The 27567-nt window shown below is 39.4% G+C and overlaps 2 protein-coding genes and 1 non-coding gene across 3 annotated transcripts in view; 1 reads left to right on the top strand and 2 right to left on the bottom strand.

Annotated features, from left to right (window-relative positions):
- C9H11orf88 (chromosome 9 C11orf88 homolog) lies at window positions 596-26524 on the bottom strand. Its single transcript, XM_021063948.1, has 8 exons — window positions 26455-26524; window positions 26158-26405; window positions 23561-23723; window positions 23076-23114; window positions 22520-22590; window positions 3486-3545; window positions 2855-2907; window positions 596-787 (listed from the first exon to the last, which is right to left on the bottom strand). The coding sequence occupies exons 1-8, from the start codon at window positions 26522-26524 to the stop codon at window positions 730-732; spliced, it is 762 nt and encodes a 253-aa protein (XP_020919607.1). The 3' UTR covers window positions 596-729.
- BTG4 (BTG anti-proliferation factor 4) overlaps window positions 24085-27567 on the top strand; it is a 28212-nt gene continuing 24729 nt past the window's right edge. Inside the window, exon 1 of the mRNA XM_021062766.1 lies at window positions 24085-25366. The gene's annotated coding sequence lies outside the window, so the exon portion shown is untranslated. The remainder of the gene's footprint in view (window positions 25367-27567) is intronic.
- MIR34C-1 (microRNA 34c-1) lies at window positions 25055-25134 on the bottom strand. Its single transcript, NR_038553.1, has one exon. It is a non-coding gene; the product is annotated as a microRNA 34c-1 (primary transcript).

Below are 27567 nucleotides of genomic sequence, written 5' to 3'. Positions count from 1 at the left end.
AGCGTGGCAGAAGCACTATTTGGGCCTCTGACTTCTGAGTTTTAGGCTCGGATTGAGCACAGCTGGGAGATGGGTTTCTGTATCAGCTAATAATAACGGGAAGCTCTGCCACGCAGAAAATAGCAGCATCAGCAGGAGAGTCGATCTTCATGGCAAGTTCATTTACAGTCTGTGTTTTATGTCTGAATGAGATGTATGTCATGTCCAATATATATTCTTTCTAGAAATTTCTGGTTATCAAAACAACTAAAGAGAAAGCTGATAATGGTGAATAGAAGCACTTGAGTCAGCATCTGATATGGTTTCCAATTCTGCTTTTCTTCACCCTATGTCTGTGTGGATTTCATCTCTATTTCCTTATTAATCATTTTCACTGGTGGTCTACAAGTTGAGGCAATAAAGCCCCTATTTTTTGTTTATCTGATATTCATAATAGAAATCAAACGTAGCAGTTCTGGAAGTACCCTTCAAATGAAAACAAAATAAATCAGAGTTTGAGAAGGTATAAGATGAGAGAGGATTACTGTGTGGCATCAAATACAGTGGTATTTAATAAGTAAAGTAGACACAAGTATTCAATAACTGGTAAGATTCCTAGAAGTGTTGCATATTTACGTTTTATTATTTTTTTTAGTCTAATTCTACTGATCCCAGTGATCCTGATGTATGAGCAGGTTGTTTCAAAAGTGAAGATTCTAAGAGAGCCAACCTCTTCCATGTGTCAGTCAATCAGTCCAAGGCTTTGACTTCTTCGCGGTCTTTTTTATCTGACTCTGAAATCACTTTCCTGTTGGCAGTAACAGGAATCAATTCTAATACACAGAACTCTGTAGTTGTGAACACAATGTAGCATGAAGACAATTTTCGAGAGTTTCTCCAATCAAGATTTACTGTCTTGCATAGAGAACAGACAGTAGCAGCCAAGGGGCAGGGGGGAAGGGGTGGGATGGCCGGGGAGTTTGGGGTTGGTAGATGCAAACTATTACATTTAGAGTGGATAAACAATGGGATCCTGCTGTGCAGCACGGGGAACTACATCCAGTCTCTTGTGATAGAACACGATGGAAGATGATATAAGAAAGTGAAGGTATGGAGTTCCTGTTGTGGCTTAGAGGAAACGAATCTGACTAGCATCCACAAGGATGCAGGTTCGATCCCTGGCCTTGCTCAGTGGGTTAAGGATCCAGCGTTGCAGTGGCTGTGTGTAGTGTTAGGTTGCAGACAGGCTTGGATCCCACATTGCTGTGGCTGTGGTATAGGCCAGCAGCTACAGCTCTAATTCAACTCCTAGCCTAGGAACCTCTGTATGCCATGAGTGCAGCCCTAAAAAGATAAAATAGATAGAATAGAATAGAATAAAATAAAATAATAAAAGAAAGTGAAGGTATATATATGAATGACGTGTCACTGTGCTGTACAGCAGAAATTGACACAACACTGTAAACCACCTATAATAAAAAAAAAGTACTGATTTGGATTCTGAGGATGCATTAGATTTTACAGTATAAACTTCTGTGTGGGAGCAATGGTCATTCCACCGTGACCTGTGCCTTGAAGCGCACGGGAGCAGACCTGCTAAACGTAGATGGTTCTTATCTAAGTCAGACTTCTGTGACTTCATCATTGGTGATTGATTTCTTTGGTTACCCATTGTTGCTTCTAGTCAGCCCTATTTTAAAATGTAAATATTCCTGGGTGGATAAAATACATTTTGCTACTAAAATCTTACCAAAGCACATACTTTCTAGTTCGTTCTTTCTGACAGAAAGGGACTTGGATTTTCCTTAGATCTGCTGAAGGAGTGATGTTAGGATGTAGCTGAGTTTTGGAGAGATAGGCAAGGGTGGAGGGAGGAAAAAGAGGGCAAATTAAAGTAAAATGGTGTCTAAGATATTGCAAAAAATTTAAAAATATTTATAAATTAATGTACGGCATAGAAACACCATTTTCTAAATTAACTAATATGGAACTACATGACATTTTTTAGCTAACATTTTTTGTTACACAGATTTTGTGAATTCCTAAATGAGGCAGTGTGCTAGGCACTTTGGGTGATCCAATTTCTCATGGAGCTTACAATATAGTCATAGACAAAAAAATGTGAAAAGTTAAAAACACGTCAGATAATGAGTTGAATAATGATAAAATATGGGCACCAAGTAGTGCCAAAAGAACGGTGCAGATAGTAAGTGTGTAAGAAGCTCAGAGGAAGATGTCACAGTGAAATGGAATGAAATTCAAGCCTTCAGGACAGAGGAGGGAGGTCAAGCTGCTATACAAAAGGAATTAGGTAAGCACTTAAATCATTAAGGAAATTATCATTCAAGCTGTGAAATAATGTTTTAGGTGAATCCACATGGGTCGTAACAGGACTGTTCCGATCATTCCTATAAAAATAAGCACAGAACAGTTCCTGTTGGGGCTCAGAGGGTTAAGAATGGGAAATAGTGTCCAATAGGATGTGGGTTGCGTTTAGTGGTATCAGAGTTGATAACCTAGAAGACCTGCTGATTTGCCAAAGATGGGAGGGAGGGTCAGGGGTTGGGAGCAGAAAGGAGCACCAAGGAAGCGTGAAGGCAGGTGCCTACAATAACCCAGGATGAGAAAGGAGGGGACCATATTGTGTACAGACTCAAGGTTCATCTCCGCTTCTGTCTGCACCAACTCATATACATGGGCACACAGGCTTCGACGTAGATGAGCAGAAGAAAGCTTTCTCAAGGCAAGAAATTACTTATATATGGGAGAGTTTTTAGAAGATTTGAAGATAGGGAGCAAACTGAGTAAGAAAAAAGAGCTCTTCTTTACAGGGAAACTAGCCAGGTGAGACTATTTTTGACAGAAGCCAACTTACTTTGCTTTGTGTACTTTGGCTTCTGGTTTATAAGGAAGGGAGACCAGTTCTTTCTAAGCAAAACAAAACAGAAACAAGAAGGAAAATTTTTACTTCTTGCATTGACTAAAATTTACTTACCTGAAAAAATCTGAGGTAAAATCATCACAGAGTTTATGATGACTAGCTTCTTAAATCTGGAGAATGTGGGGTCAGAAATGGCTCAGATAAGGGGTTCATTCAGGAGACTGTGTACATCCGTTTAAGTTTATGAGGTGCTATTGCTTCTATAGTTTGTTCCTCTTCATTTAGCATTTACTTTTGTATGAGCGAAGCAAGATCAATCATGGTGCAACATATGCAAGCACTAAGGAAGCCCAGGTTAATATCCTACAGCTTTATAACATGTGATGATAAGCCCAGTTATTTCTATGGTGCTGCACACCCTGGAGATATCTTTGGTTTGTCAAGCGTTGGAAATTATCTGATGCCTATACCCTGTCCCTGCTCCCCGCTTCCAGAACAGAGCATAGAAGGTTCTGGACCATAAGTCTCTCCATATAAGGAGTTAAGCTATAAACCTCTGAGAATTTACATAGTTCATCCCCTCTATCCAGACAGATTTATCTGCATGCCTCACTATCGGACTCACCGAGATCCTTTCTTCTCTTTGTTTTCTTAAGAGTTGGATAATCTCATCTCTCTTTTTAGCCTAAATTAAAGGAAAAAAAAGTGAGTGAGTCTCTTGATTTAATAATAAAGATTTGTGTCCATGGAGGGTGGAAAAATTTCCATTCTCCTTCTTGCATTTTGGGGCAGCATGAACAGTTTTTAATTTTTATAAAAATATTAGCTATAAACTATGAACCAAATGAACCATGTTAAGAACGTTATATATGTTACATCTTTATTTTCTTCTAATAGCTCAGAAGTTTGACACCACTATTTTACTTTTTACAGATGAGGAATCTGAAGAGCAAAAGGTTAAATAACTCACCTAAGCTTTTAAGTGACAGAGCTGGGTTTGATACCAGCTCCATTTGACAACAACGCCCAAGCTATTGGCCACCACAGGAAACTGCCATTAAATGGTAGCCAGCCAGCTCCAACAGTGTGCTGTGCCACCACCCACATCCATGGCAGGAGGGCTCTTCTAAGTGGCCTGCATGCAGAACAGAGCCTCACACTCCCTGTCTTAGATAATGAGACATGCACATTTTCAGGTAAGTTTTCTTAAGAGTAAAAAAAAATTAATTTAGTGTAAGCATGATTTATCAAGATATAGATGTATTAAATGAGGCAAATAGGGGTATACAGTTTTTTTTTTTTTCAAGGACTCCCGTTACGTTTAGTTTTGGAAACAGCCAGGCAGAAAACTGGAATATTTAAGAACAAGAGGAGAAACCAGAGACTCTGACAAATCAAATTTGTAGCTTCAAATGGCCAAAGAATATGAAAGAAGCTCTGTTTAGATCAAGGCTAGAAGCAAGGTATGAGAATGGACATGGATTTGTGATAGCAGCTACAAATTCTAAGTCATCCATCCTTTCAAATTTGAGCACTGCACTAGCTTCCTAGGGCTGCAGTAACAAAGCATCATAAACTGGGTGATGCTTACTGTTCTGGAGGCCAGAAGTCCAAAATCAAGGTGTCAACAGGCCCATTTTCCCTCTGAAACCTGCAGGGGATCCTTCCTTGCCTCTTCCTAGCTTCTGGTGGTTTATTGGCAATCTGTGGCCTTTCTTGGCTTGCATTGCATAACTCCAGTCTCTGCCTTCATTGCCACATTGCTTTCTCCCTGTGTGTTTTTGTAGTCACATGCTTGTTTTATGAAGATACCAGTCCTAATGGATTAGGAGCCCACCCTACTCTAGTATTAACTCCTTAACTTATTTTATAAAAAATGATTCTATTTCCAAATGAGGGCACATTTTGAGGTACTGAGGGTTAGGACTATATATATATATATCAAAACATAATGAGCACCTATGAGGTAACATTACTGTGCTAGGGGCCAAATAAAATACCATTCCTGCCTGTCAAGTGATGGCAGGCTTGTGGAGAAAAAGATAAGTGAACAGTTTTACAGGTACTACAGTGGGGTTAGAATAGGACAGCACAATCGGAGAACTCAAGAGGGACCTTTACTACAGAGGAGGGTGTGTGTGTATCTGTATGGGAGACTCGGAGGAGCCATCCCAGAGGAGGTGATGTCTAAGCTTAGGTCTGAGAGCATAATAACAGTAGGGTGGGGGAGAAAGCTTTCAAGGCAGAGGAAACAGGGAATGAAGAGAAAAAGGGTGTGTGTATTGCTAAGTAATTCCTCAGGATGATGCTTTAGTCCTGACTCCTGTAAGGGAAGCTGCGAAGCTTCATTAACCTTCTGAGACATTAAATTTATACATTATCATATCCTAAAATCCTGAAATCAAATTATAGCAGGAGTTGTATATACATATAATATAGCTAAAATGTATACTATATAAAAATATCTAATATTAAAATATTATAAATAAAAATTTTGACCTCCCTTATCCTACTATCTTAGGAATTACTAAGTGATTAAAATATCTTATGAAATTCCATTAATGAACACAACCAAAACACCATGGTTAGAAATGAGAATTCTTTTGTCTTTTTTTTTTTGGGGGGGGGCTGCACCTGTGGCATATGGAGGTTCCCAAGCTCAGGGTAAAATCAGAGCTGTAGCCGCCTGCTGGATCTGAGCCACATCTGTGACCTACACCACCACTCATGGCAACGCCAGATCCCCAACCCACTGAGCAAGGCCAGGGATCCAACCCGCAACCTCATGGTTCCTAGTGGAATTTGTTTCCACTGCGCCATGACAGGAACTCCTCCAGAAATGAGAATTCTTTTGTTGTTACAAAATTAACAAGTAAATTATTTATCCCTATTGGTAAGATATATTGTAAGAATTTTCTCTTGTTACTGAATTTACTTAGTTATCCTGGAAGAGATTTCTTAGACTAGTTGGCAATGTTTTTGTTTTGATGACACAATTGCCTACAGTAGTTTTATCATTCATTCTCAGGAAACATATCCAGGAAGCAGAAATCAGATCATATTTTAAAGCTTTGTTTCTGGTGCATTATATTATAAATTGATTAAAAATCCATTATGATAAATTATCTGAAATCAAAATTTTAATGAATTTTTTAATTCTACAGTTATATAGAATCTTGTAACGAAATATTTGTTGGTTTTTATACTAGAAGCATTATGACAATGTAACCTGCCTGAGTACCAAGTAGTAACACAGAAAGTAATCACATGGTTTTGTTCATAGGGGATTTTAAGAACTAAACTTGCCCTCTGTTTAATTTCAATTTCTAAAACTCTTCTTTTTGCTTAGGCTAATAATTGTGTATTAGACAGTGTAATGTTTTCATTCATGTATCATGACTCAATCAATTCAGCGAAAAGTCATTGAGGATCATTTACAAGGCACTGCTAAGCTCTAAGGAAGGATGAAAAGATTAATAAGACTCTGAAAGAGACATGGTAGCAGCTATGAGATAAAGCAGGGAAAGTAAGATCAATAAAGTGCTAGTAATCACAGCATGGAAGCATTTAATTCCAACTGAGTACATGTATAATGGGAAAGCTGGAAAAGAAACTAACATTGGACCTTGAAAATATCCCAGGCCTTTTTCTATAGACATTATGTTATTCAATCCATAGCAAATTGACAGGTATTTTTAAATTAGTTTAATTTTTAAAGGATTCTGATTTTTTTCTTTCAATATCTGTGATACATGATGCCTAAAATTCAGGTGAAAAGTAGACATCTTGTCCCAAAATAAATAAAATTAAAACTTTGTGGGCTCTTAAAAGGCAAGAGACCTGAACAGAAGGCAGCAGTGTACCTCGCCGCTGCTTACTTGTGCCCTGGCACCAACCTTCTCCCATGTCTCGGTGGCTCAAAATTTATATTGATAGTATTTTAATATGGGATATTTTTGTAGACTATACCTTTTAGTTATATTTATGTGCTACTCCTGAAAAAGTAAATTATGAATAAAAATTGATTTCAGGATATTAGCATATGATAAAATATAAATTTAATGTCTCAGAAGGTCAAAAAATTTTAGTGTCACTTCAAAATTGAAGTTGCTGAGTTCTCTATTTTTGGCTTTTCAGAGCCAAACTATATGGGTGGCAACACAGGTTTAGTGGAGTCAAATACATGTGCGTCTGCATTCCAGTTCTGCTGCAGGATTAATGGCAAGTAATATCTTTTTTTTTTTTATGGTTTTTATTTTTTTTTTTATTATTATTTCCCACTGTACAGCAAGGGGGTCAGGTCATCCTTAGATGTATACATTGCAGTTACAGTTTTTTCCCCCGGCAAGTAATATCTTAATTACCCCTCCTGGTTCCTCCTTTCCTCCCTCCAGCTGTAATCACTATCCCACTGGTGAAAAGTCTGTGATTTGGGGTAAATCAAAGAACCACTTCCCTGAGTACTGATTTCTCATCTATAAGGAAGGTTGTGAAAATTTGAGATAAAATAAACATTGCTTAACAATGCATGGCAGATGGTGGATATTTAATAAGTGGTTGCTATTATTATTATTACTACTATAGAAAATTTTTCTTTCAGTGCTTTCAAAATGTGGAAGAGTGGGAAAAAGAAGGGAAGGATGGATTGCTCAGTTCTATGTACAGGCATGGACAATTTCTGATAATTCAACCTCTTACCTACAGGTGAGTTAATGAAGAGAGCTGGAAGGGAGGAAAGGAAAAACACAGAGGGCTAACTAAAATATTATTTGCCCTTTACTATGCAGTAGAAAGTCCTCTGCTTACAAATTCTCCAGTGTATCCTAAACTTTCTCTTCAGTTAATCTTCAGTTATAAAAAAGCTCTTAATAAACATGAGATTTGAAAGGAGAGGTCCTTTCTTCTCAAAACCTGGTTTTCATATGAAAAATTGCATTTCTCGTATTATGATTGAAATTTTTTGACTGCAGCACTCATGGAAACTAGCATATGGTAGTGTTTCTTTCTCTGATTACCTAGCTACATTACCAAAAGAAATCTTCTCTTGATCACCATACTATATGAGCCTAATTACTGATTTTAATCTTAGAAATATCTTAGAAGAATATTGAATTGGTTCCCAAATCAGCTCTTTGCTTAGTTACCTGGCAACCATCCCAGTACTTAAGAGAATCTCGAAACTCCTGAGACCAATGTGGTATAGTAGTTAAGCACTTGGCTCCATTGTCAGATGGATCGAGCTTCAAACTGTCTTTATTTTAGCTGTGTGACCTTGAAAAAGTCACTTACATGTTTAAGCTTCCTCCTCTGTAATAGGGGTTTACCTATTTATATAATGCTTTTCAGACAGAGGTGTTCTGATGCTTAAATAAGAATGTGAGTAAAGGGGAGTTCCCTTTGTGGTTCAATGGTTAACAAACCCAACTAGCATCCATGAGGATGCAGGTTTGATCCCTGGCCTCACTCAGTGGGCTAAGGATCTGGGGTTGCCGTGAGCTCTGGAGTAGGTCGCAGACACAGCTTGGATCCAAGTTGTTGTGGCTGTGGTGTAGGCTGGTGGCTGTGGTGTAAGCTGGCAGCTGTAGCTCTGATTTGACCCCTAGCCTGGGAAATCCCATATGCCTTGGGTGTGGTCCTAAAAAGCAAATAAATAAATCAATAAATTAAAAAGAATGTGAGTAAAGGACTTAAAGTGTATACTCTATGTAGTTAGTTCTCAAAAATGATGTTTTTCTCTAGTAAGAAGAGTAGATAGTTAGAAAGGGGAAAAAACATGAGGAAAACAGACTAAGAAGCACAGGGGGAAATATATTAATTCAAATAGAATTAAAAAATATATATTATTTCCATTGACTATAAATGCAATATATGCTCATAACACAAACATCAAAATATGTGAAAAAAGCACATAAAGGAAAATAGTATTTGCACAAATACATTGCTGAATCTAAAATCTTAATATGTTTAAAAACTTAAAATGTGTAAAATTTTTAGAAGAATCCAAAGGAGCTCTAACCTAAATAATCTAAGGATTTAAGAATAATGCATCAAAGAGAGAAAGGCAGCTAGGGAAGCAGTAGGCTAGCTTAATGATCAAATCATGACACAAAAAAGCATGCTCAGTGATAGAAAGATAGCAGTCCAATTAAAAATAAATGAGGGAGTTCCTGCTGTAGCACAGCAGGTTAAGGATATGGTATTGCCATAGCTGTGGCATAGGTTGCAGCTGTGGCTTAAATTCCATTTCTGGCTGGGGAACTTCCATGTGCTGTGGGTACGACCCCCTCAAAAATATAAATGGAGACATGGAGGCAGGAATGAGCTTAAAGTTGCTTAAAAATGGTGATAAGCCTGGTTTGACTGGGACAAGGTGTGTGCTTTAGGGAGTAGAGGTATAAAGGGTAGGATAGTTGAATGGTATCATGTTGAAGACCTTGACATAGCGATAGCTCTGTTTCAACTTGATTTAGTACAAGAAAGGAACTGTGTTTTTGACCTCAACATTAATAAGTTAGAAATAAAAAAACAGATAAGATGACTTAATACGTTTGGAAATGAAAAAGCATACTTCTAAATAATTCATGGGACAAATTATAAATCAAAATGGAAGTTTAAAATACTTAAAATGGAACAATAATAAAAATACTATATAGCTTGTGAGATGCAGCTAAAATAGTACTTTGAGGGATATTTATAGCTATAAATGCCTATATTAGGAAAGAGATAAAATGGAAAATTAAGAAACAAAGTGGAAAGGGAAGGAAGTTAGAAGGAAAATAAAAACTAGCCCAAAAAATTGAAGGGAGAAGTAATTAAAATCACAACCAATAACACAGAAAACAAGAATATGACAGCATAATAAAACCAAATGTTGGCTTTTTGAGAAGACTGTTAAAATAGATAATCCTTTGGCATAATTACTTAAGACAAAAAGCATACAAATGATTAGTGAAAAGGGTAATAATAGAGCTATAGCAGGGATTACTAGGATTATTAAAAACACTGAATCCTTTATACCAACAAATTTGAAAATACAGATGAAATGGATGATTTCTTAGAAAAAATAACATCTATTTCTAGAAATAAAAAACAGGCCCATGTATTTACTCAAACACAAAAACAAAATAAACCAGCAAATCAAACCTACAGTACTTACACAGATTAGGGCTATTATTTAGCATCTCAACTCATTTTAGTCAACATGCAGCTCGTGGGTTGGGTTTGCTTTGAATTGAGCTGGGTCTACTTGCTTATACTATTCACTACTTCTGATAGCTTTGGCTCCTAAGTTAGCTTCTATACCAGAGTCTTTTTCTAGGTTTCCAAAAACTGTTGCAAAGGCTGTATATAGTTTGACTATAGTAATTACCTTTTCCCACTTGATTTTTGACAGGATTCTAATTGAGAACCATGCATCTAGTCCTTCAGAATCATCATGACATTTACCTCTTAATCTATATTTGCAGGGAGAGGCATTATGATAAACTTAATTACCTTTTATTTACCTGCAATGGTTATTAACTAACTTGGCCTATACATTTTGCTCCATAGTTGAAATTTCAAAATATATCTTCAGTGGTCATTTTTCTTTTTGCAGAATGACAAATAAAGGCAGGATTAGGAAAAATACATAAGAGTCTTTTTTAACAGTATGAGCAGGCCAATCTTGATTGTGTCTTTTAACCAGAGGGTAGATAACTGGGTGACTGACCATGAATTTTGTAATCTTCTCATCATCCTCTGAGATTTACCATTTTGACCAAAGCATTTCATTTAATATTTGAGTTTATTTTGTATCTGCTACTTTTTTTTTTTCAATTATGGGTTAAAAAAAGAGGGAAAACAGAGAGGCTAAAAAACTTTCATTAGGTAACTGCTGGATGTCAGGCTTTGTGTAATTCATTTAATCCTCCTAACACAGTAGATGGTATTACTGTTTCTTTGCAGATTGAAGGAACTCAACCAACATAAAAAGTAACAACTTTTCTCAGAGTCACTTTAACATTAATTAGGAAACTAGTAACTGGCAGAGCTAAGGATTCAACTCATTTCCAGTTCTATTTGACTCTGTGTCCTAGGCTTTTCTTGCTATGCTACTGCAAACACAAACTAGAGATTTTGACGCTTTTGTTTTATTTTTGGTCATGTCCATGGCACGCAGAAGTTTCCAGGGTCAGGGATCAAACTCGTGCCACAGCAGTGACAACGCCTGCTCTTAACACTGAGCCACCAGGGAATTTCCGAGATTTTGGCACACTTACACACACATACACACATGCAGTGACAGAATGGCTCCTTTATTCAATATTAATTCTGAAAATAAAGAATTAGGATTAACCATGGTGGAAGAGACAAATACAGTCTCCGCCCTCACAGAAAAATTTATATTCTAGTGGAAAATGTGTGCTATGAGAACACACAGCAGGGGAGCTAATCTAGCATGAGGTCTGCTTTGATCAAAGTTAATTTACCTATTTTATGTATCATATAGCACTTTGCAAAAAAAGTGTTTAACGGTAAGGAATAGTTGAGTCATAGCGGTATTATAAATTGATGAACTTTCTAAGCTCTTATTTAATGCACGTTAAATATTTATGATAGGATTTTTGATTACAAGTTAACTATAAAATGGGAATTATATTCCAAATTTAGAATATTGCCTATGCAGAACCAAGGTTCTATGGTTTTACAGAGGTTAGAGGACATTATCTGATTTTTTTTCTTGAAGCTCCAGATTTTAATATTTATTTCTATGCCAAGAATTGGGAGTTAAATATCCAATGGGCTCCCCAGGGAATTTTTGTTCTTGTTCTACACAGTCTTAATCTTCAGTAGGTTCCATTCCTGTTCTTATACAAATGCAGCTGAGGAAGGTGAGAGTTACTATTGGCTTAAGGTAATACTATGTGTTAGTAAAAAGTTTCACATCTGGGCTTGATTCCAAAAGGCAGAATGTGCCTCCTGGCGTATTGATTTTGATAACAGAATGGTTCAGCTATGAACTTCCTCCATGAATTTACTATCATTCCCTATGTCTATTGATTGAAATCTGCTATGTAGATTCTACAACTTCCACATAGCAAATTTATATCTGCTATAATCAGAAGATACAGAACTGCTGGACCTCAAGTGACCTACCATGCACTTTAAAAGAGAGCCTAAATAATCAATGAAAAGGCTTTCTCCAGCTCTAATCTGATATTTAGGAGGTAGACCTAAAGGCAGTAATCTATGGGAGTGGATGGAAGATGGTAGAGGATTATTAATTAGAGGGATGACTAATGCTGACTTGTAGAAAAAATGCATGTCTAAGCACCTTTTCATCCCTCCTGGAAATTGCTTGACCCTGGCTCCATTCCCAGCTTTTGCATATATAATTTTCATTTAAAAAATAATGGCTTACTAAAATGAGAAAAATATATCAGTTATTACATAACAGGGCATCAATATCATTTTTCTTAAATGTAGATATTGATAAAATATGAATTTATCTGTTTTGAAGAAGAGAACACATTTTTTGATTCTGTTACATATTTTGAAACAATTCTGTTATATATATTATTTGTTTATTTAATGGAAAACCAGTAATAATTGCCCGAAGGGCACAGCTGTTCTTTTAAAATGTTCACACAAAACAAGTGCTTTCATAAAGTAAAAGTATAAATGATTTTTAGAAACTGCTTTCATGCTGCTTTAAAAGGCACTAGTTTTTTTTTAAAAAAGCAATAAGTGAGATTTGAGTTTTAATGTTGAGAAAACTATAAGCATAAAATGAATATTACCTCTTTAAATTCAATAAAGTATAGATATATTAGTATACTTCTAAATAGGATTGATTTTATGCTATGGATGATTTGGTCCACAAAAATTACTAAGGTTTGTCCTTAGCAAACAAATAACCACTGAGTCTTTAAGGTTTTCATCATGTTGCTGGTTACACAGATATGATGAAGAGGTGAATGGGACCGACCTCTTCTTTCAGGTATGTTTTTCCATTAGATTGTAAGAAGGAGGGGGTGGGAGATTCCCCATCCAGACTACCCATTTCATCTCTGGCCCATACTTCTCTAGCCATGTGTTCAGAGGCCTATTTGATAGCTCAAATAGGTTTATCTTAGCTTATCTCAAAGGAACCTCACACTCCATGAATCTAAACTAAACTACTAACCTCTTCTTCCCCCTCCAAAAAAATCCCAACACCTGACTTTTACTTATGGTTCATTGTTTCAGAGACTATGTCCATCCATCCTGTTGTGCAAGCCAGAAAACTATGAGTTATATTTGATACCTTGCTATGCCTCACCTTCCTTTTCCAATACACAATTCAAGTCCAACTTATTTTCTTCCTAAATATCTCTTATTATCTATCTACTTTTTCTTAATCCAGGCTACCATCATCTCCCAACTGGATGATTGCAATGGCCTTCACTCTGGTTTCTCCAATTCTGCTCTGGCCACTTTCAGTTCATTCTCCTGAATTTTTTCAAACAAATCTGTTATTATCACCACCACCCCTCCCCGACCCCAACCTAAAGCCCTTCAATGATTCCTTTAATGTTCTTACTGTGGCCTACACTTCCCATCACCATGCTGGCCATTCTGCTGCTGACATGCACTGTTGCTGCTGTTGGAAGGCTCTCCTAATGCTCCCTCCACTCCTCATTCTGGCCTAATTAATGCCCAGTCTTCCTTGGAGTCTCTTAATCTTTGCAGGAATCTTCCCTGACTGCCTGGATTGGATCAATACTGCTGATTCAATGTTCTCCTAACATCATGTATAATTCTTTCATAAATCTTGCTCTCTGTGATTAGATTGCAAGTTTCAGATAAGGACAGAGTTTGTGTCTTTAAAACATGTTTTTGTTGTTCATCACTGTACTCCAGAGCCTACACAAAGCTAGGCCTATAGACATTCTCAATAAGTATTTGTAGAGTGACACTTGCACAATTTTTCCAAATCAGATTCTCCTAACTTTTGCCTCTGGGGCTTATCCTACTGTTGATGTCTTTGCTGGGCCCTTCTTGCCTGAGCTTGACTTTGCCTCTTCAGCTTTGACCCTCTCCTGGCCTACATCTCTTTTCTAAGTTTTCAGCTGCTTTGGGCAGACATTTTGTAAAGTTCAGATTGGCTTTGTGACTCTAAATTTCAGTGCAGGGCCTTCATTTGTATGGAGCAAGACCCAAACAATGTCCAATTCAACCTCACACATCAAGACTAATGTCTCTACCTACACCAACATCTGCATTCTATCTATCAGGAACATTTCTGGCCATAAACCCCAGAGAATGCAAAATAATACATTAAACATTGTAACCTCAATTAAGAACTATCTTTTTTTCTTTCTGTTTTTAATAAAACAGATAATAATAAAAATTTGAATTTTTAACAATATTTTTTGGCTTGGCCAAGAACAATCACCATATTTAGATGAATTTGTTTGTCTTATATATCGATGCCTCTGAAGTAGGTTTGCAGTATTGCAGTAGGAAATGACACGAATGTTTAAGAATATGTTTGGTTGGGGGAAGGTACATGCTTTAGGAATTTGCTTTCTTTTTTATAGCCAAGTGTATGTCTGTACTAAAGTTCTAGTTTATGGAATATTGGCCTGTCCCCTGTGTTCAAGTCCTCATCTTGTTTTATGTCTAGTGTCCCAGACACTCTGGGACAGTGGCCTTGTGTAATTTTCTACTCCTGCTGCTGTATGCTAACTCCCACGGCAAGTTTCTCTCAAATGCTGTTGATCACGGCACCATGATCTTAGATTTCTATCTATTGCCTTTTCCTGGTATCACATCCTTCAGAGAAAAGATCTGCTGTGACTTTCTTCTGTGACCCACCGACTGTATTTCCACTCTGACCTGTTGCTTTGCACATCCTTTTGCACAATGGACTACACGTCTGTTCAGTACCTCTGAGGCTGTGAGGCCTCTGAGTCTTGATCAATCCTATTAGGGACCATCCTCCTATTAAATAAGTATCTTGTATGCCGTCCAGCTCGAGGAACTGGACTATCATGCAAGATCCTGGTCCGGACAAGTTAAATCATTTATTTATGCACTCATAAGAATTTATTTCGGAGTTCCCGTTGTGGCTCAGTGGTTAACGAATCTGACTAGGAACCATGAGGTTGTGGGTTTGATCCCTGGCCTCACTTAGTAGGTTACAGATCTGGCGTTGCTGTGAGCTATAGTGTAGGCCAGCAGCTGTAGCTCTGATTAGACCCCTAGCCTGGGAACCCCTAAAGAAAAAGAAAACAGCAAAATCATAATAAGCAAAAATTCTGGCACTAAGGAAACTGCAAAAAGGAAACCTGTTCACAGTATGAGAGCAGAAGTAAGACAGAACACCAGAGTTCCTACTGGAGCTCAGTGGGGGTTATCTCTGTAAGGATGTGGGTTTGATCCCTGGCCTTGTTCAGTGGGTTAAGGATCTGGCATTGCTCCAACCTGTGGCATAGGTTGCAGATATGGCTCAGATCTGGTGTTGCTGTGGCTGTGGTGTAGGGGTCAGCTTTAGCTCCAATTTGACCCCAATGCTGGGAACTTCCATATGCTGTAGGTGCAGCCAGAAAACAAACAAACAAACAAACAAAACACAGAACATTGCCTCATTCATCCTCAGCTGGGAATACATGCGTTGGGCAACACAAATTATTCACTGCTCTGTGAATGCCCTCCAATAACCATGAAAGTGCTGATGATTTGGGGGTTGCAAATAAACTATAGCTATAAGTGAATTCACAGATACAGAATTGTGAATAATAAGAATTGACTATATTACCAACACAGTGGCTTGGGGAACTGCAAACTCTCAGGGGCTAAATAGACAAATGGCTGTATCATCTCAAGCTCTGAGGGTTTTCTTGACCACACCTCATATGACTGAAACACCTTATCATAGAAAATTAGAAATGATGAAGTTAATGTGGATCTAGAAATTGTTTAACATTATTTTCTGGCTCCAATATCACTTCCCTACAGATCTTTTCATTTTGTCTTCAATGATGCAAAGGGAAAAGGCAGAGTATAGTTTGGATTTCAAGCATATCATGCTTATATTCTGAGTTACTTGATCCACAGAATTATCCAATTCTTCAATAAATCCTATTTGATTTGTCCTACTGCTTATAAGGTGTCTACTAATTTGAACAATAAGGCTCCCTGTAGGTGGAATCAGATTGACAGTACTGCCTTTATTTTTAAAAAAGAAACAGCACATGATATTTTTTTGCTTCATTCTGTTTTCAATAGTTCCATTCAATCATGTTTTACAAATCGGTATGTGTCCTTGTCCAACTGTAATGTAGGGCTTAAAATGCTTTTATTTTGTTCTTAAGGTAAATGTGTACAGAAGATAAAGTATACAGATCTTTGGAAGAAGGAGGGTAAGATGTATTGGGGGCACGACCCTATACAACTCTGGGGCTGGCTCTGTCTGGGGCACTGAATTCAGTTATTTGATCTCAAATCTCATTTCTTACCTTAATTATCTTTTCATGGACCGCACATGTTACTAAAAAAGATTAAGAGAGGAACCTCACCTGTCAACTGAAAATGCTTCCCAAGATGGAATAATATTTGAAAACAAAGTAGTACAGTAGAGGATAGAGAAGAGTCGTATTTATGCAATCTTTTCATCATCATTTGCTATCAATATATTTGCATGTTACTGTGAATGCACAGTCTGTTTATGATTCTTTCACTTAATTCTTTGGCAAATTGGGAAGAAAAAGAATTTAAATAAGTATCTTTTGTTGGTGAAGGAGAAATCCACCACCACCTAATGATATGTATTTTATGGATGAAAAGGAACCTTGTTATTATTACATTAGAGCAGGAAAGCCAATAAAACAAAACCAGATAGTGCTGTTACTGAGAAAATTTTGATTTGTTAGGGAAGCCAATCCTGGGCAGTTTGACACCAAAGAGGTTCTTTTATCTGAGCTGGCAGTGACACTGAGGAAATGCCTTATGTCTTTGGTTTGGCTCAACAAAATGGACTTAGAATGACTCTGAGTATCCCATCAAAAGTGTAAGAGAATCAAGGATAATGTTAAAGTCTTCCACTTTCATGATTTGGGTTCTAAAAGCACACCTTTGTGAAATGTCTTGGATTCTTATTCTAAGAACGTTTTCATCAGAGCTTGATTTACTTCTGGTCTGCGGAAGGCCATAGAGCAAATTCACTTTTGAGGAAGACTTACACTAATGGTCTGTATTGGTTGTACAGGTTGTGTGATTGAATAGATTAAAATTCCATTCCCAATAAAGTCTTCTGTAGATTTACATAGTTTCCTTGTAAAAACCTTTAGTTTATATTCACTCATGTTAAAAATCTGATTCCAGATGGACATTTCCAAATATGTCATCTATATATTTGTCTTATAATACTGCTCTGACCTTTTCCTCCTTCTCCCAGCAAATGAATTATTTATAATTCTTTTCATAAAGAGATAATCAGTTAAAGAGCTTTCTTAAAGGTGGCAAAACTAAAAAGCAAATTAGTTTTATGATTTCAAAGAATTAGCTGACTATTCATTTATTATAATGTTTTCAGACTACTTTAGAACTCTCAGAGGAAGAATAATGGTGCAGTACAGTGCTATGAGGTTTCCTTTATGGACAGAGTAAGCCATTTAATCTTGACAGACTCAAATTGTTTTTGATTTTCTGCCATGGATATCCATCACAGAAACAGTAGTTGTGACTAATAGCATTTTGTCCACTAACCAAAAACATTTATAATGTATACCTGGAAAATATTCCAAAAGGAGTATAACATTAAATTAAAAAAAAAAGTTCAACAGCTGAAAAATCAATATCAGCTGGGGAAAAAAAAGCTATAAAGGTACTTTGAGAAGTGATGGAGATAAATTTTTAGATTTTCATTAATTTCAAGGAGAAAGTGGAAGAGAAAACTTTAAGAGACTTGATGGGAAATATTTTTTTCCCATTTTAGGATGAAAATTATACCAGGAATTTCCCTATAACTGTATATGTTCAAAATATGTAGAAGATTCTCTTGAATTAAATAAATCATTGTAAATGTTTTATTAGTTATATAGAACTTCCCATCCCCAGTTATTTTTTGCCATTAAGCTAAAAATTCTAGCATGGTGGTAGCAGCCCTGCAGAGAGTACTACAGACTTAGAAGAACAGTGGTATCCAAAAATAGATTCTATGTTTTAGTAATTATAGAGAGTCACATTTCCTCCCATCATATAAAGACCCATGAGGTAAAAGCAAACTTGAGAAGTGAGGTGATGTACTAAATTGGTCCTAAAGTAGATTTGCAAAGTAGACTAAAGTAGACTAGCTTTGGGGAGTATTCTTGCAAAAATTATCATCCTAGAAAAATCTGCCAGATGTATATATGTGCAAAAGGCTACACAGAATGGTATTATTACTGTATAGAGCATAGTTCACTCATTAATTATGCATTTATTTATTAAATCAACAAATATTTATTGAGTTTCAATAATGAGAAAAACACCAGGGTTAAGCAAGTAAGAAATGACGTCTGGATGTGGAGAAAAGGGAATTCTCCTACGCTTTTGGTGGGAATGTAAGTTGGTGTAGCCACTACAGAAAATAGTATGGAGATTCCTGAGAAGATGAAGGGTAGATTTACCATATGATCCAGCAATCCCACTCCTGGGCATATATCCAGACAAAACTAAAATTCATAAAGATACATGCACCCCCTACATTTATAGAAGCACTATTCACAATAGCCAAGCCACGGAAACAACCTAAATGTCCATTGACAGATGAATGGATTAAGAAGTTGTGGTACATACACACAAATGGAATACTATTCAGCTGTAAAAATGAAATAATGCCACTTACAGCAACATCGATGCAACTAGAGATTATCATACTAAGTGAATTAAGTCAGAAACAGAAAGACAAATACCATACGATATCACTTATATGTGGAATCTAAATGAACCTTTCTACAAAACAGAAACAGACTCAAGGACAAGGAGAATGGGCTTGTAGTTGCCAAGGGGGAGGGGTTGGGGGAGAAAGGGAGTGGGAGGTTGGGGTTAGCAGATGTAAACTGTTATACACGGAGGGGAGAGACAACAAGGTCCTACTGCATAGCACAGAGAGAACTATATTCAATGTCCTAGGATAAACCATAATTGAAAAGAATATAAAAAAAGAGTGTGTATATATATGTATAACTGAATCACTTTGCTGTACAGCAAAAATTAACACATCATTGTAAATCAACTTCAGTTAAATAAAAATAAGGATATTCTAAAAAAAAAAAAGATATGACATCTGCTCTCAGAGGAAAAGAGAGTTAACATTTGTTGAGAGCAAATGATGGCCAGGTGCTTTACATATCATATCAACTCTATGAAGGGGATATTTTTATGATTTCTCCTTCTCTATCTGAGGAAGCTGAGCCTCACAGGGGTTAAACAGGTTACTCAGGATCACTCAGATGGTAAGTGGAAGAGTCAGGCTTGTCTCCAGAGTCCACTGCACTATGGTGCCTGTGATCTGGCAGGAAAGATAAAAACATCCACAGTTACCTACAACATAGATGGGAGACTGGTAGACACTGTGAGTTAGCCGTGACTTGCTCTGGGAGCAGGGAAGGGAGCTATTCATTTTGTTGTGTCTAAGTCACCTCTAGAAAAGCTTCACAGAGAAGGTGCACTTGAGCTGGGCCTTGAAGGGGGAAAGCATTTTAGGTGGAGACGTAAAAATGCACTGCAGGTTGAAGAAATGGCTTATAGTCCCACAGGGCTGGAGACAGTGTTTCTCATACTTGTATTCATGCCACAGCTTTGTTTTTTTGTTTGTTTTTGGCCACACTCATGGCATGAGGAAGTTTCTAGATCAGTGATCCAACCCGCACCACTGCAGTGACCCGAGCTACAGCAGGGACAATGCTGGATCCCCCACTGTGAGGCTTCCAGGGAACTCCTTCATACGACAGTTTTGAATTCTGGAATACTTGGCAGCAGACCTGAACAGTGCCTTGGCCAGGAAGCATTACAATACAATGAGACTCATGGCTTTGGTGGTAGGAGACAGGCTTTCAGCCACCTACCAGTTATGGGAACTTTGGAGAATCATGTGAGCTTTGATGAAATCATCATCATGAGGCTATCTGAAGGAGAATATGACTTGATACTTATATAGCGCTTAGCTTAGTATCCACAGCACATGGGTGCACTGACTAAATTGGGTGTTATGAGTACTATGTCACAGTAGCATCTGGGGATGTCTATAAGAGCATTCAGTTATTACATGATTCTCTTGCTTTTTGACCATGGCATTGTTTGTATAGAATTGTACCGTGCCATACTGACCCAGCTCTCCTATATACTCGCAAGGCACATTTCCGTAATATTCTCTTTCTGTCCTGCTGGACTGCTGCTTGTTAGGCCTCTTATTGTCTACTCTCAATCTTCTTTATGCTTTATACTTCTTTATACTGCATTGCAGGACACGTTTAAGTTAATGTACAATTTGGCAGATATTACAGAATACTGTATGTGTTTGGGTTTGGCAAAAACCAAACCTAGCACATATGGGGAGGTGTAGACAGCAGGCCTGAGCCCAGTGGTTGAAAACCAGCTGTATAGTGTGGGCTGCACTGGAGTAGGGGTGGGGTATAGGAAGGGGGAAGTCAGTCAGGTTATGGTCAGATTGGAAAAGAACTTGAACACCATGCTAGAGAGTTTGGTCTCTATCTTAGAGAAATGGAGATGCAGGGAAAAAAACGAACATAGGTGAATGGACCGAGAACTGTGTCATTCCCACCCCCACCTTGCAATTTCCATGTTGAAGCCCTAAACGGCCCCCCCAGTGTGACTCTGTTTTGAAACAGATCCTTTAGAGAGGTAGTTAAAGTTAAATGAGGTCATAAAGTGGGGCTCTAATATGAAGGGACTGCTGTCCTTATCAGACGAGGTGCTCTCTTGCTGTGCCCTTGTGAGGACGCAGTGAGAAGGCGACCATCTCTAAGCTAGGAAGAGTTGGTTTCTGAAACCGACTTTGGTGGCACCTTAATCTCCAACTTACAGCCTCAAACTTACAGTTCTCCAGAACTGTGGGGAAATCAGTTTCTGTCATTTAAGCCAGCTGGTCTGTGATATTTTGTTTTGGCAGCCCTGGCACCACACTAATACGGTAGAAAGCAGCATAATAGGATTTGGGTTTTAGGAAGATAACTAGGGCAGCAATGGGGGATTGCTTTGCATCTTCTTTATTTGGTCAACCCTATACTTTCTTTGAAACTCAGTCCCTTTGGGAAGATTTCTTGATTCCTTAAGCTTGATTTGACGTCTTTCATTGTGTTCCCATAGCATTACTGCCATCTCTCATAATAATGTATCACAATTCCTGCCTTTAACAGGCATTCTCCCCTGCCACATTATAAACTTTTTGAGATCAGGGACATCTTATCTTCACATTCCCTGCACCTAGTATAGTATTTGGCACATGGCAGGTTCTCAATAGATATCTGGGAATTAAGTAATAATAGTGGAAACTGAGGCAAGGAAATAAGTTCTAAGACTACTAATAGTTCATTAGCAGAACATCCACTTGTAAATTCATCATATTGTCTTGTTTGACAAAAGATGATAAAAGTTGATAATAGTTTGTCTTTAATCTTTATTTCTAATCTCCTCCAAAAATAAAATTAAGAAGTGCTAAAGAAATCAACTTTAATGATTTTTGCCTCACTGAAAATTAGGCTCCCTTCCCCCATTAAGTCCTGGTATACAGTAGATTAGGTATATATATTATATATCTATTACATGTGTATATATATACATACATACATACAGTATATTAGGTATACAATACCTAATGTCCTCAAGAGAGAAGCAAATGCTGACTATTTCTAATCACTTAATCTGTTGGGGGAATCCCCAAAAGTCCACAAAGAGAACTAATGTGATCATCAAACTCAAATGCACTGTTCTATAATTTATGAAGAATTCCCGATAAGTCTTTTGGAGTTTGCCAATATATCCGATGATTAAAAACATTAGGCCAGACAAATCTCTATCTTTGCTTTTAGAGCACAGGAGCAGTTACAGGAATGGAATTTCTCCATTAACCAAACAAAACGTTTCTATAAATCACTGTACTAATTGCTGAGTTAAAGGCTGTGCCTGCCTCAAGAAAAGCAAACAAGGGATGTTGCCAAGAAGAGACACGTTCAGTTGGTTAGACAACACCAATGTGTTTAATTGCAGTCTTTTTAGTCAAAATGGTTCTAGATGACAGACTCATTCCTTTGATCATTTCATTTTGACCTATTAAGATAGTCAATTCTATTCAATTTTTCCTGTTCTGACAATATTTCTGTCCTTAGAATATTATATGTGGTTTGGAGTCTTATTGGGTGAAAAGTGTGCGAATCCATCTTTCCCCACTTCCCTCTGATTTCAATGTTCTCATAAATCCTTAGGTATTTACAGAGGTTGAGAATAGCCAAAATTGAATAGAATTTCTTAATCTTCAATTAAAATTCTAATAAAGATTTTCCAGCTGCTCAAGCTGATACACCAGAAGCAGAACTTTTTTATATTTGTGTATTAAGAAATAACTGGGATTATTTGGAAAATAATCATGAAATTTTAATGAAAATCAGATGACTTTCAGAAATATTGGCCTACCTTTTGGAGATACTTTTTTTTCTCCTCAGATTCCTGAATCTTTAGGGTTTCAGTAACTCCATCTCTATTCTCTAATGAAAACAAAGTCAAATTCAATCTGAAATAACTTGATCATGACTTTACAATAATGTTGATATAAAATTGGATAAAGGCTAAAAAGTAATACATACATAGAGTAGGAAGTGAAACACTAGTATGTACTGTCTTGAAATTTTATGAATTAGATTCATAAATAACTGGAGACTGAATTAATTAGCTATTGCTTCAGGGAACCTCTAAACTCTTTAGAAGGTGAGTAGCTTGGCTTCAGAGACAAGGTCTCTAAAGAGAACATGCTTGTAGTACCAGCAATTCCAATTTCTACATTCCTATTCAACATGTTAGAGGAATTTAGGCATTTTCTTCTGGAGAAATAAGAGTGGTTCCTGAAGCAGCATCCTGGTAATGCAAATCATAAAGTTATGCCAAAGTGTGAAGTTGTATCCTTGTACTCATTACTTATTTTTTGAAGAATCTAGGAATCAGGATGTTGAAAGGTATAAAACTTGGTACTTACTGCTTTTCTCAAGGAAAAAAGGCTGGAAGTAACTTTTCTCTAAAAAATACAAAAGGGAAGTAAAGAAGTCATTGGAAAAACCACAGCATTAAAAGTATTTAAGGTGCCTATACCTATAAAAGTTGCATAGCAGTTTCTTCATCTTAGGGCTTACAGGTAAGGGAACTTGGTTTCTAATGTGACTTGCCTTAACTTTCTCTAGGGTTTCATGTTTGAACTCAATTATGTAGCAACCATCCTTAATATCCCTTCAGCCAACATCTGCCCAGATTATTCTATATCATACGTTTAGCCAAACAGGTGTTATAACCCAAGGAATACCTTAAGATGTTCCATTTTGGGTGGAAGGGCTGTTGAGAATATTTAAGAATTATTTGTATAGTTTTAGACGTTTGAAATGATTATTTTAGAATTATGTTCAGCAGGTTCTCCTGGGAGGGGCTCTGGTATCTTCCGGGTGGGTTATGGAGGAGACAGCTACTCACCAGGAGCACTACTCTTAGAAGCCCGGGCCACCCGCAGGCGCTGGCTGCTACCTCTGGACAGCACCAACTGAGATTCGTTGGGGGGATACATCGAAGCCCCGATCCAGAACTGCTTGGCCAGGTTGGCATCTAGATCCGAAGAGCCAGTGAACACCAGTAATCCCTGGGGGCAAATTTCACAGGACTCCGTCCGGCTGCTTGGACCGCTGCTGGGCCTCGTTTCCATGGTAACTCAGGACGCTTCTCCAAGGTTTCTTGCCCTTCTCCCAGCCCCGCCTCCCCACCTCCCCCCGGAAACCCGCTTAGTTGGCAACAACCAGAGCCGGAAGCCCGTAATTTCCTCTGTAGATGTTGGGGTCTGGTGCGAGCTTGTGGGCCCCCAGAAGCCCACTTTTGCAGTGATCACAGGCTTCGGGACCAGTCTAAGCCTTGAAGTTGAGATCGGACAGTCAGGACATCAACTTTGAGGCGTCCTGTTGGAGTCAGTGGAGGTGCATTTCAGCTCTCATATCCTCTGTCCTTTCGCGTCCCCCGCCCCCGTACCTCCCCGCCCCACGCCGCAACCAGCTTTCTTTCCCAAATATATCTAAAAGTTTTCAATTCCTTAGCTCTACAGCCCCAATCCCCTTCCCACAGAAGATTTTGCTGTAGCTCAGCACCCATGCTGGGGAAGTTCTGGGTCTCCACTGGTTGGAGAATTCAATGGGGTAGCCAACATCCTAGCCTGTGGGAGCTAGAGGTGTGAACTGGGCTGATAAGGTACCCCTTTGTATAATTTTTGTTATACACTTTCCCCCTGAATCCTTTGAAACCAATCCTATGGAAAGAAACTCGATTTAGATTGTAACACCACTCTCAGTCCCAGACCCACTAAAAGCTGCTTAGACTGCAACACTTGTAAATGATTATTTAAAATATATCTGATCAGTGGACCCAGTTCTTTCATGAAATATGCGCTCTCAATTGTGTTAATATTTCTTACAGAAATATTAACAAGTGTATGTGCATAGCTTTCCCCAGAGGTTAACTTGTTAACTAGGAACAAGTTAAGGGATAGGAAAGTTGTAATTACTGTAGCAGGGATAGAGATGGACATCATATAATCAACTTAGGAAATGGACACGTGGTAATAACCACAATTTAGTTTCCTATGGCCTTATAGTTTCCATAATGACCTTACGGCACTTTATTCCTTCAAGATATTAACACAGCCTCATGGAAAGATAGTTCAAAAGTTGATAATCACAAGTCTATACAATGACACTCAGCTAAGGAAAATATCGTATTCCCCCATATATCTGAAACACTTGGTTCAGAGCTTGAAGGAATATTGAAAAATATTGCATACTACCTACACTGTATGTTTAGCGGCCAAGGAGTTGATTTCTCTCTTTGCAGAGCTACTGATAAATAGGCAATGGGTAATATTAGCGAATTCCAGTCTTCCTCCTCCCAACACACTGATATGCACAGGCAGCTCATTTGGATGAATTCCCAAATCTTTTTACCTGGCCGTGTGGTTAGTGATTGGTTTTATCAGCAATCAGCTAACTACACTGCCTAGTAACTAGACTCACAGAAAATAAGGTTAACTTTCATCACAAACTGCAGACTAAAACTGGTGCCCCCATACATTGAGATAGACAAACCATTAGTTCAGTTGCAGCTCACTTTGTGGGTTGGTGAATACTCTACTAATGAAAAAGAGGCACAATAAATCACAGCATACAGCGTTAAGCGTTATAGGGGGCTCCGCCCAGCAGTATAACGTCTTAAAGTCATTCAACACCACGGATTTCGCTTTCGGTAAGTAGAACTGCACAATCATGCTCTTACTCCTAGAGATAGCTAACAGTTTAACCGTATCTAGATGCAGCCGCCTGCGGGCATTTGCAAAGGTTATGCGCACGCTGACAACGTGCTGGGCCAACAGCTCTAACTGCTGACGCATCAAATCTCGAAGCGCAGCGGGCTCTTCTCAAACCCTCTGGGTCGGCAGTTGGCCGCCGAGGGCGGCGTCTTCGTCCTGGCGGGGCGGCGGGTGATGCTGTGCCTTGTTTTGATGGCAGTGGAATTAGTGATTGTAAGCGCCAGAGTACAATCAGCTAATTACACTGCCTACAAACCGAGCACCGGGCGCCCGCAGGGTGCAGCTCCCGGACGGTCCGCAGCGCCGACGCGGAGTCCCTGAGCCGGCGGGCCGCGGGATCGCGCCCGCCACGACCCCATATGTCACCCGGGCCGATGCCCGACAGTGCCTGGGCGCGAGGCCCGGGGCGCGGGTCCCCAGAGGGCGAATCCGGATCCCCCGGGACCCTAGCCCGGCCCACAGGCTGTGCTGGCCCCCGCCGGGCTTGCTGCGCACTCGAGGCACAGCCAGCGGGCGTCACTCCAGGTGGGGACCTGCACCTCCGGGCTCGGGCCCCCAGGCCCAATTGACTCCCGGGAGCGCCCGGTCGGCGAGCTTCACCTGGGCCGCCGAGTCCCCGCGCCCCGCCTCCCCTGCCCGCAGTCTCCCGCACCTCCCAGGGCCCTCCCGCTCAGGTTCCCCTTCCTTTTCCCTTTCGCTCTCTCCGGCCGGCTCCCCCCTCCCTCACCCGGGTCGGCTCAGCCTCAGAAAACTTCTCTTCAGTTCCGGCCCAAACCCTAGAGCCGGCTTTCTCAACCCGGTGCGCCTCGCAGCTCCGAGTGGCCGAGTGACCGTGGCCGTGGCGGGCCAACCGCCTTTGGAACCCCGCGGGTGGAGGGGGCGGGGCGGGCGCGAGCCGGGCGAGGTGGGGGAGGGGCTGGCTGGGGGAGGGGAGGAAGCGGCGACCAGGGGCGGAGGGCGGGCCCCTGCAGTTCCCTAGGAGGCCCAGGACACAGAGGCGCTGATCTTGAGAAGTTTCTTTTACCAGCTTTCCGAAGGGACGAGGAGCTCTTTCTCGCCTTGCCGCTCCCCAAGAAGCTCCCGAGCCCACCCATTTCCATCACTGTCAGGATAAACAGCTGGCTAAGTACCAAAGAGTTGGCCTGAATTTTCTAAATGGAGATAAGCCTGGCTAACCTGTGATGGGCTGGAGGCATGCCTTTGAGGTCCCATCTGCACCCTTGCGTCGCCCTTGGGTTCTCTTATGCTCTCAGAGGGCCACGCAATGGGGTGGAAGCTGGGTCTTCGAGACTGAGTGGGAGCCAGCTAGCTCCTTAGTTAGATCAGAGGGTGGGGCCTCTTGAGATCAAGGCCATCAGCACTCTTCCTACTTCCAGCACCTATTTATTTAAATTTCTGCCATATGTTCAGCACCTAAGATCATCCATTCCACCCTCCCTGTGTACAATCTAGCTGCTAACACAAAGTGAACGTCCATTACTTGCCATTCAAGACAGTACATAATAAACTACTAATCTGGGTAGAAGTAGAAGGGGGTCGGGTAGGTCATGGAGGAGAATGTAATTGGTCAGGGAAGGTTCAAGGAGTAGGTCCTTGAAGCAAGACTAAATTTGAACATTCAGGGTGAGAGCTGAGGAGGCTGGAGGAACAATGTCTCCTGACCATTTACATTTTCTTATTCTCACAATTCTGCATTTGATGATGCAGATGTGTTGATGTGTGTTTTGGGAGCACACTGGGCAGAGGATAGTTAGCATTTTGGGAGACCTCAACTAAGAATCCCTTCAGTTACTCCTTCCCCTCCTTTCCTTCAGTGCATGAATCAGGAGAGGATAAAGAATATTCTCTGATTACACACTTTGTAGAATTCAATTGGAAATAGCCACCCCCCCACCCCAACTTAGGCCTTCAAGCAACTGGGATAGAGTACTCATTGTTGACTCCCAAGGCTTAGTTCTAAATTATTTTCTACAAAAGAAAACTCCCCAGCTGTAGATAGATTCCCTAAACCCAGCAAGGGGTCTCATAGATGCTATGGCAACACCGATAGCTCAGGTGATTTAAATCATTCAACACACATTCCAAACTCACACTATTAAAACACCAGAAGAATGCTCCAAGGATGAGTTTGAGTGAG

This window comes from Sus scrofa, chromosome 9 (assembly GCF_000003025.6).
Source record: "Sus scrofa isolate TJ Tabasco breed Duroc chromosome 9, Sscrofa11.1, whole genome shotgun sequence".
Taxonomy (NCBI): Eukaryota; Metazoa; Chordata; class Mammalia; order Artiodactyla; family Suidae; genus Sus; species Sus scrofa.
This window is presented reverse-complemented; position numbering and strand designations above follow the sequence as displayed.

What these genes read in the sequence shown, in the direction of transcription:
- C9H11orf88 (XM_021063948.1), bottom strand. Translation starts at nt 26,524, where the DNA reads ATGGGTGGGCTCGGGAGCTTCTTGGGGAGCGGCAAGGCGAGAAAGAGC. An exon ending in CTCGTCCCTTCGGAAAGCTG is followed by an intron (nt 26,406 to 26,454) that starts GTAAAAGAAACT and finishes TGGGCCTCCTAG; the next exon opens with GGAACTGCAGGGGCCCGCCC. An exon ending in CTGAGGCTGAGCCGACCCGG is followed by an intron (nt 23,724 to 26,157) that starts GTGAGGGAGGGG and finishes ATTTGCCCCCAG; the next exon opens with GGATTACTGGTGTTCACTGG.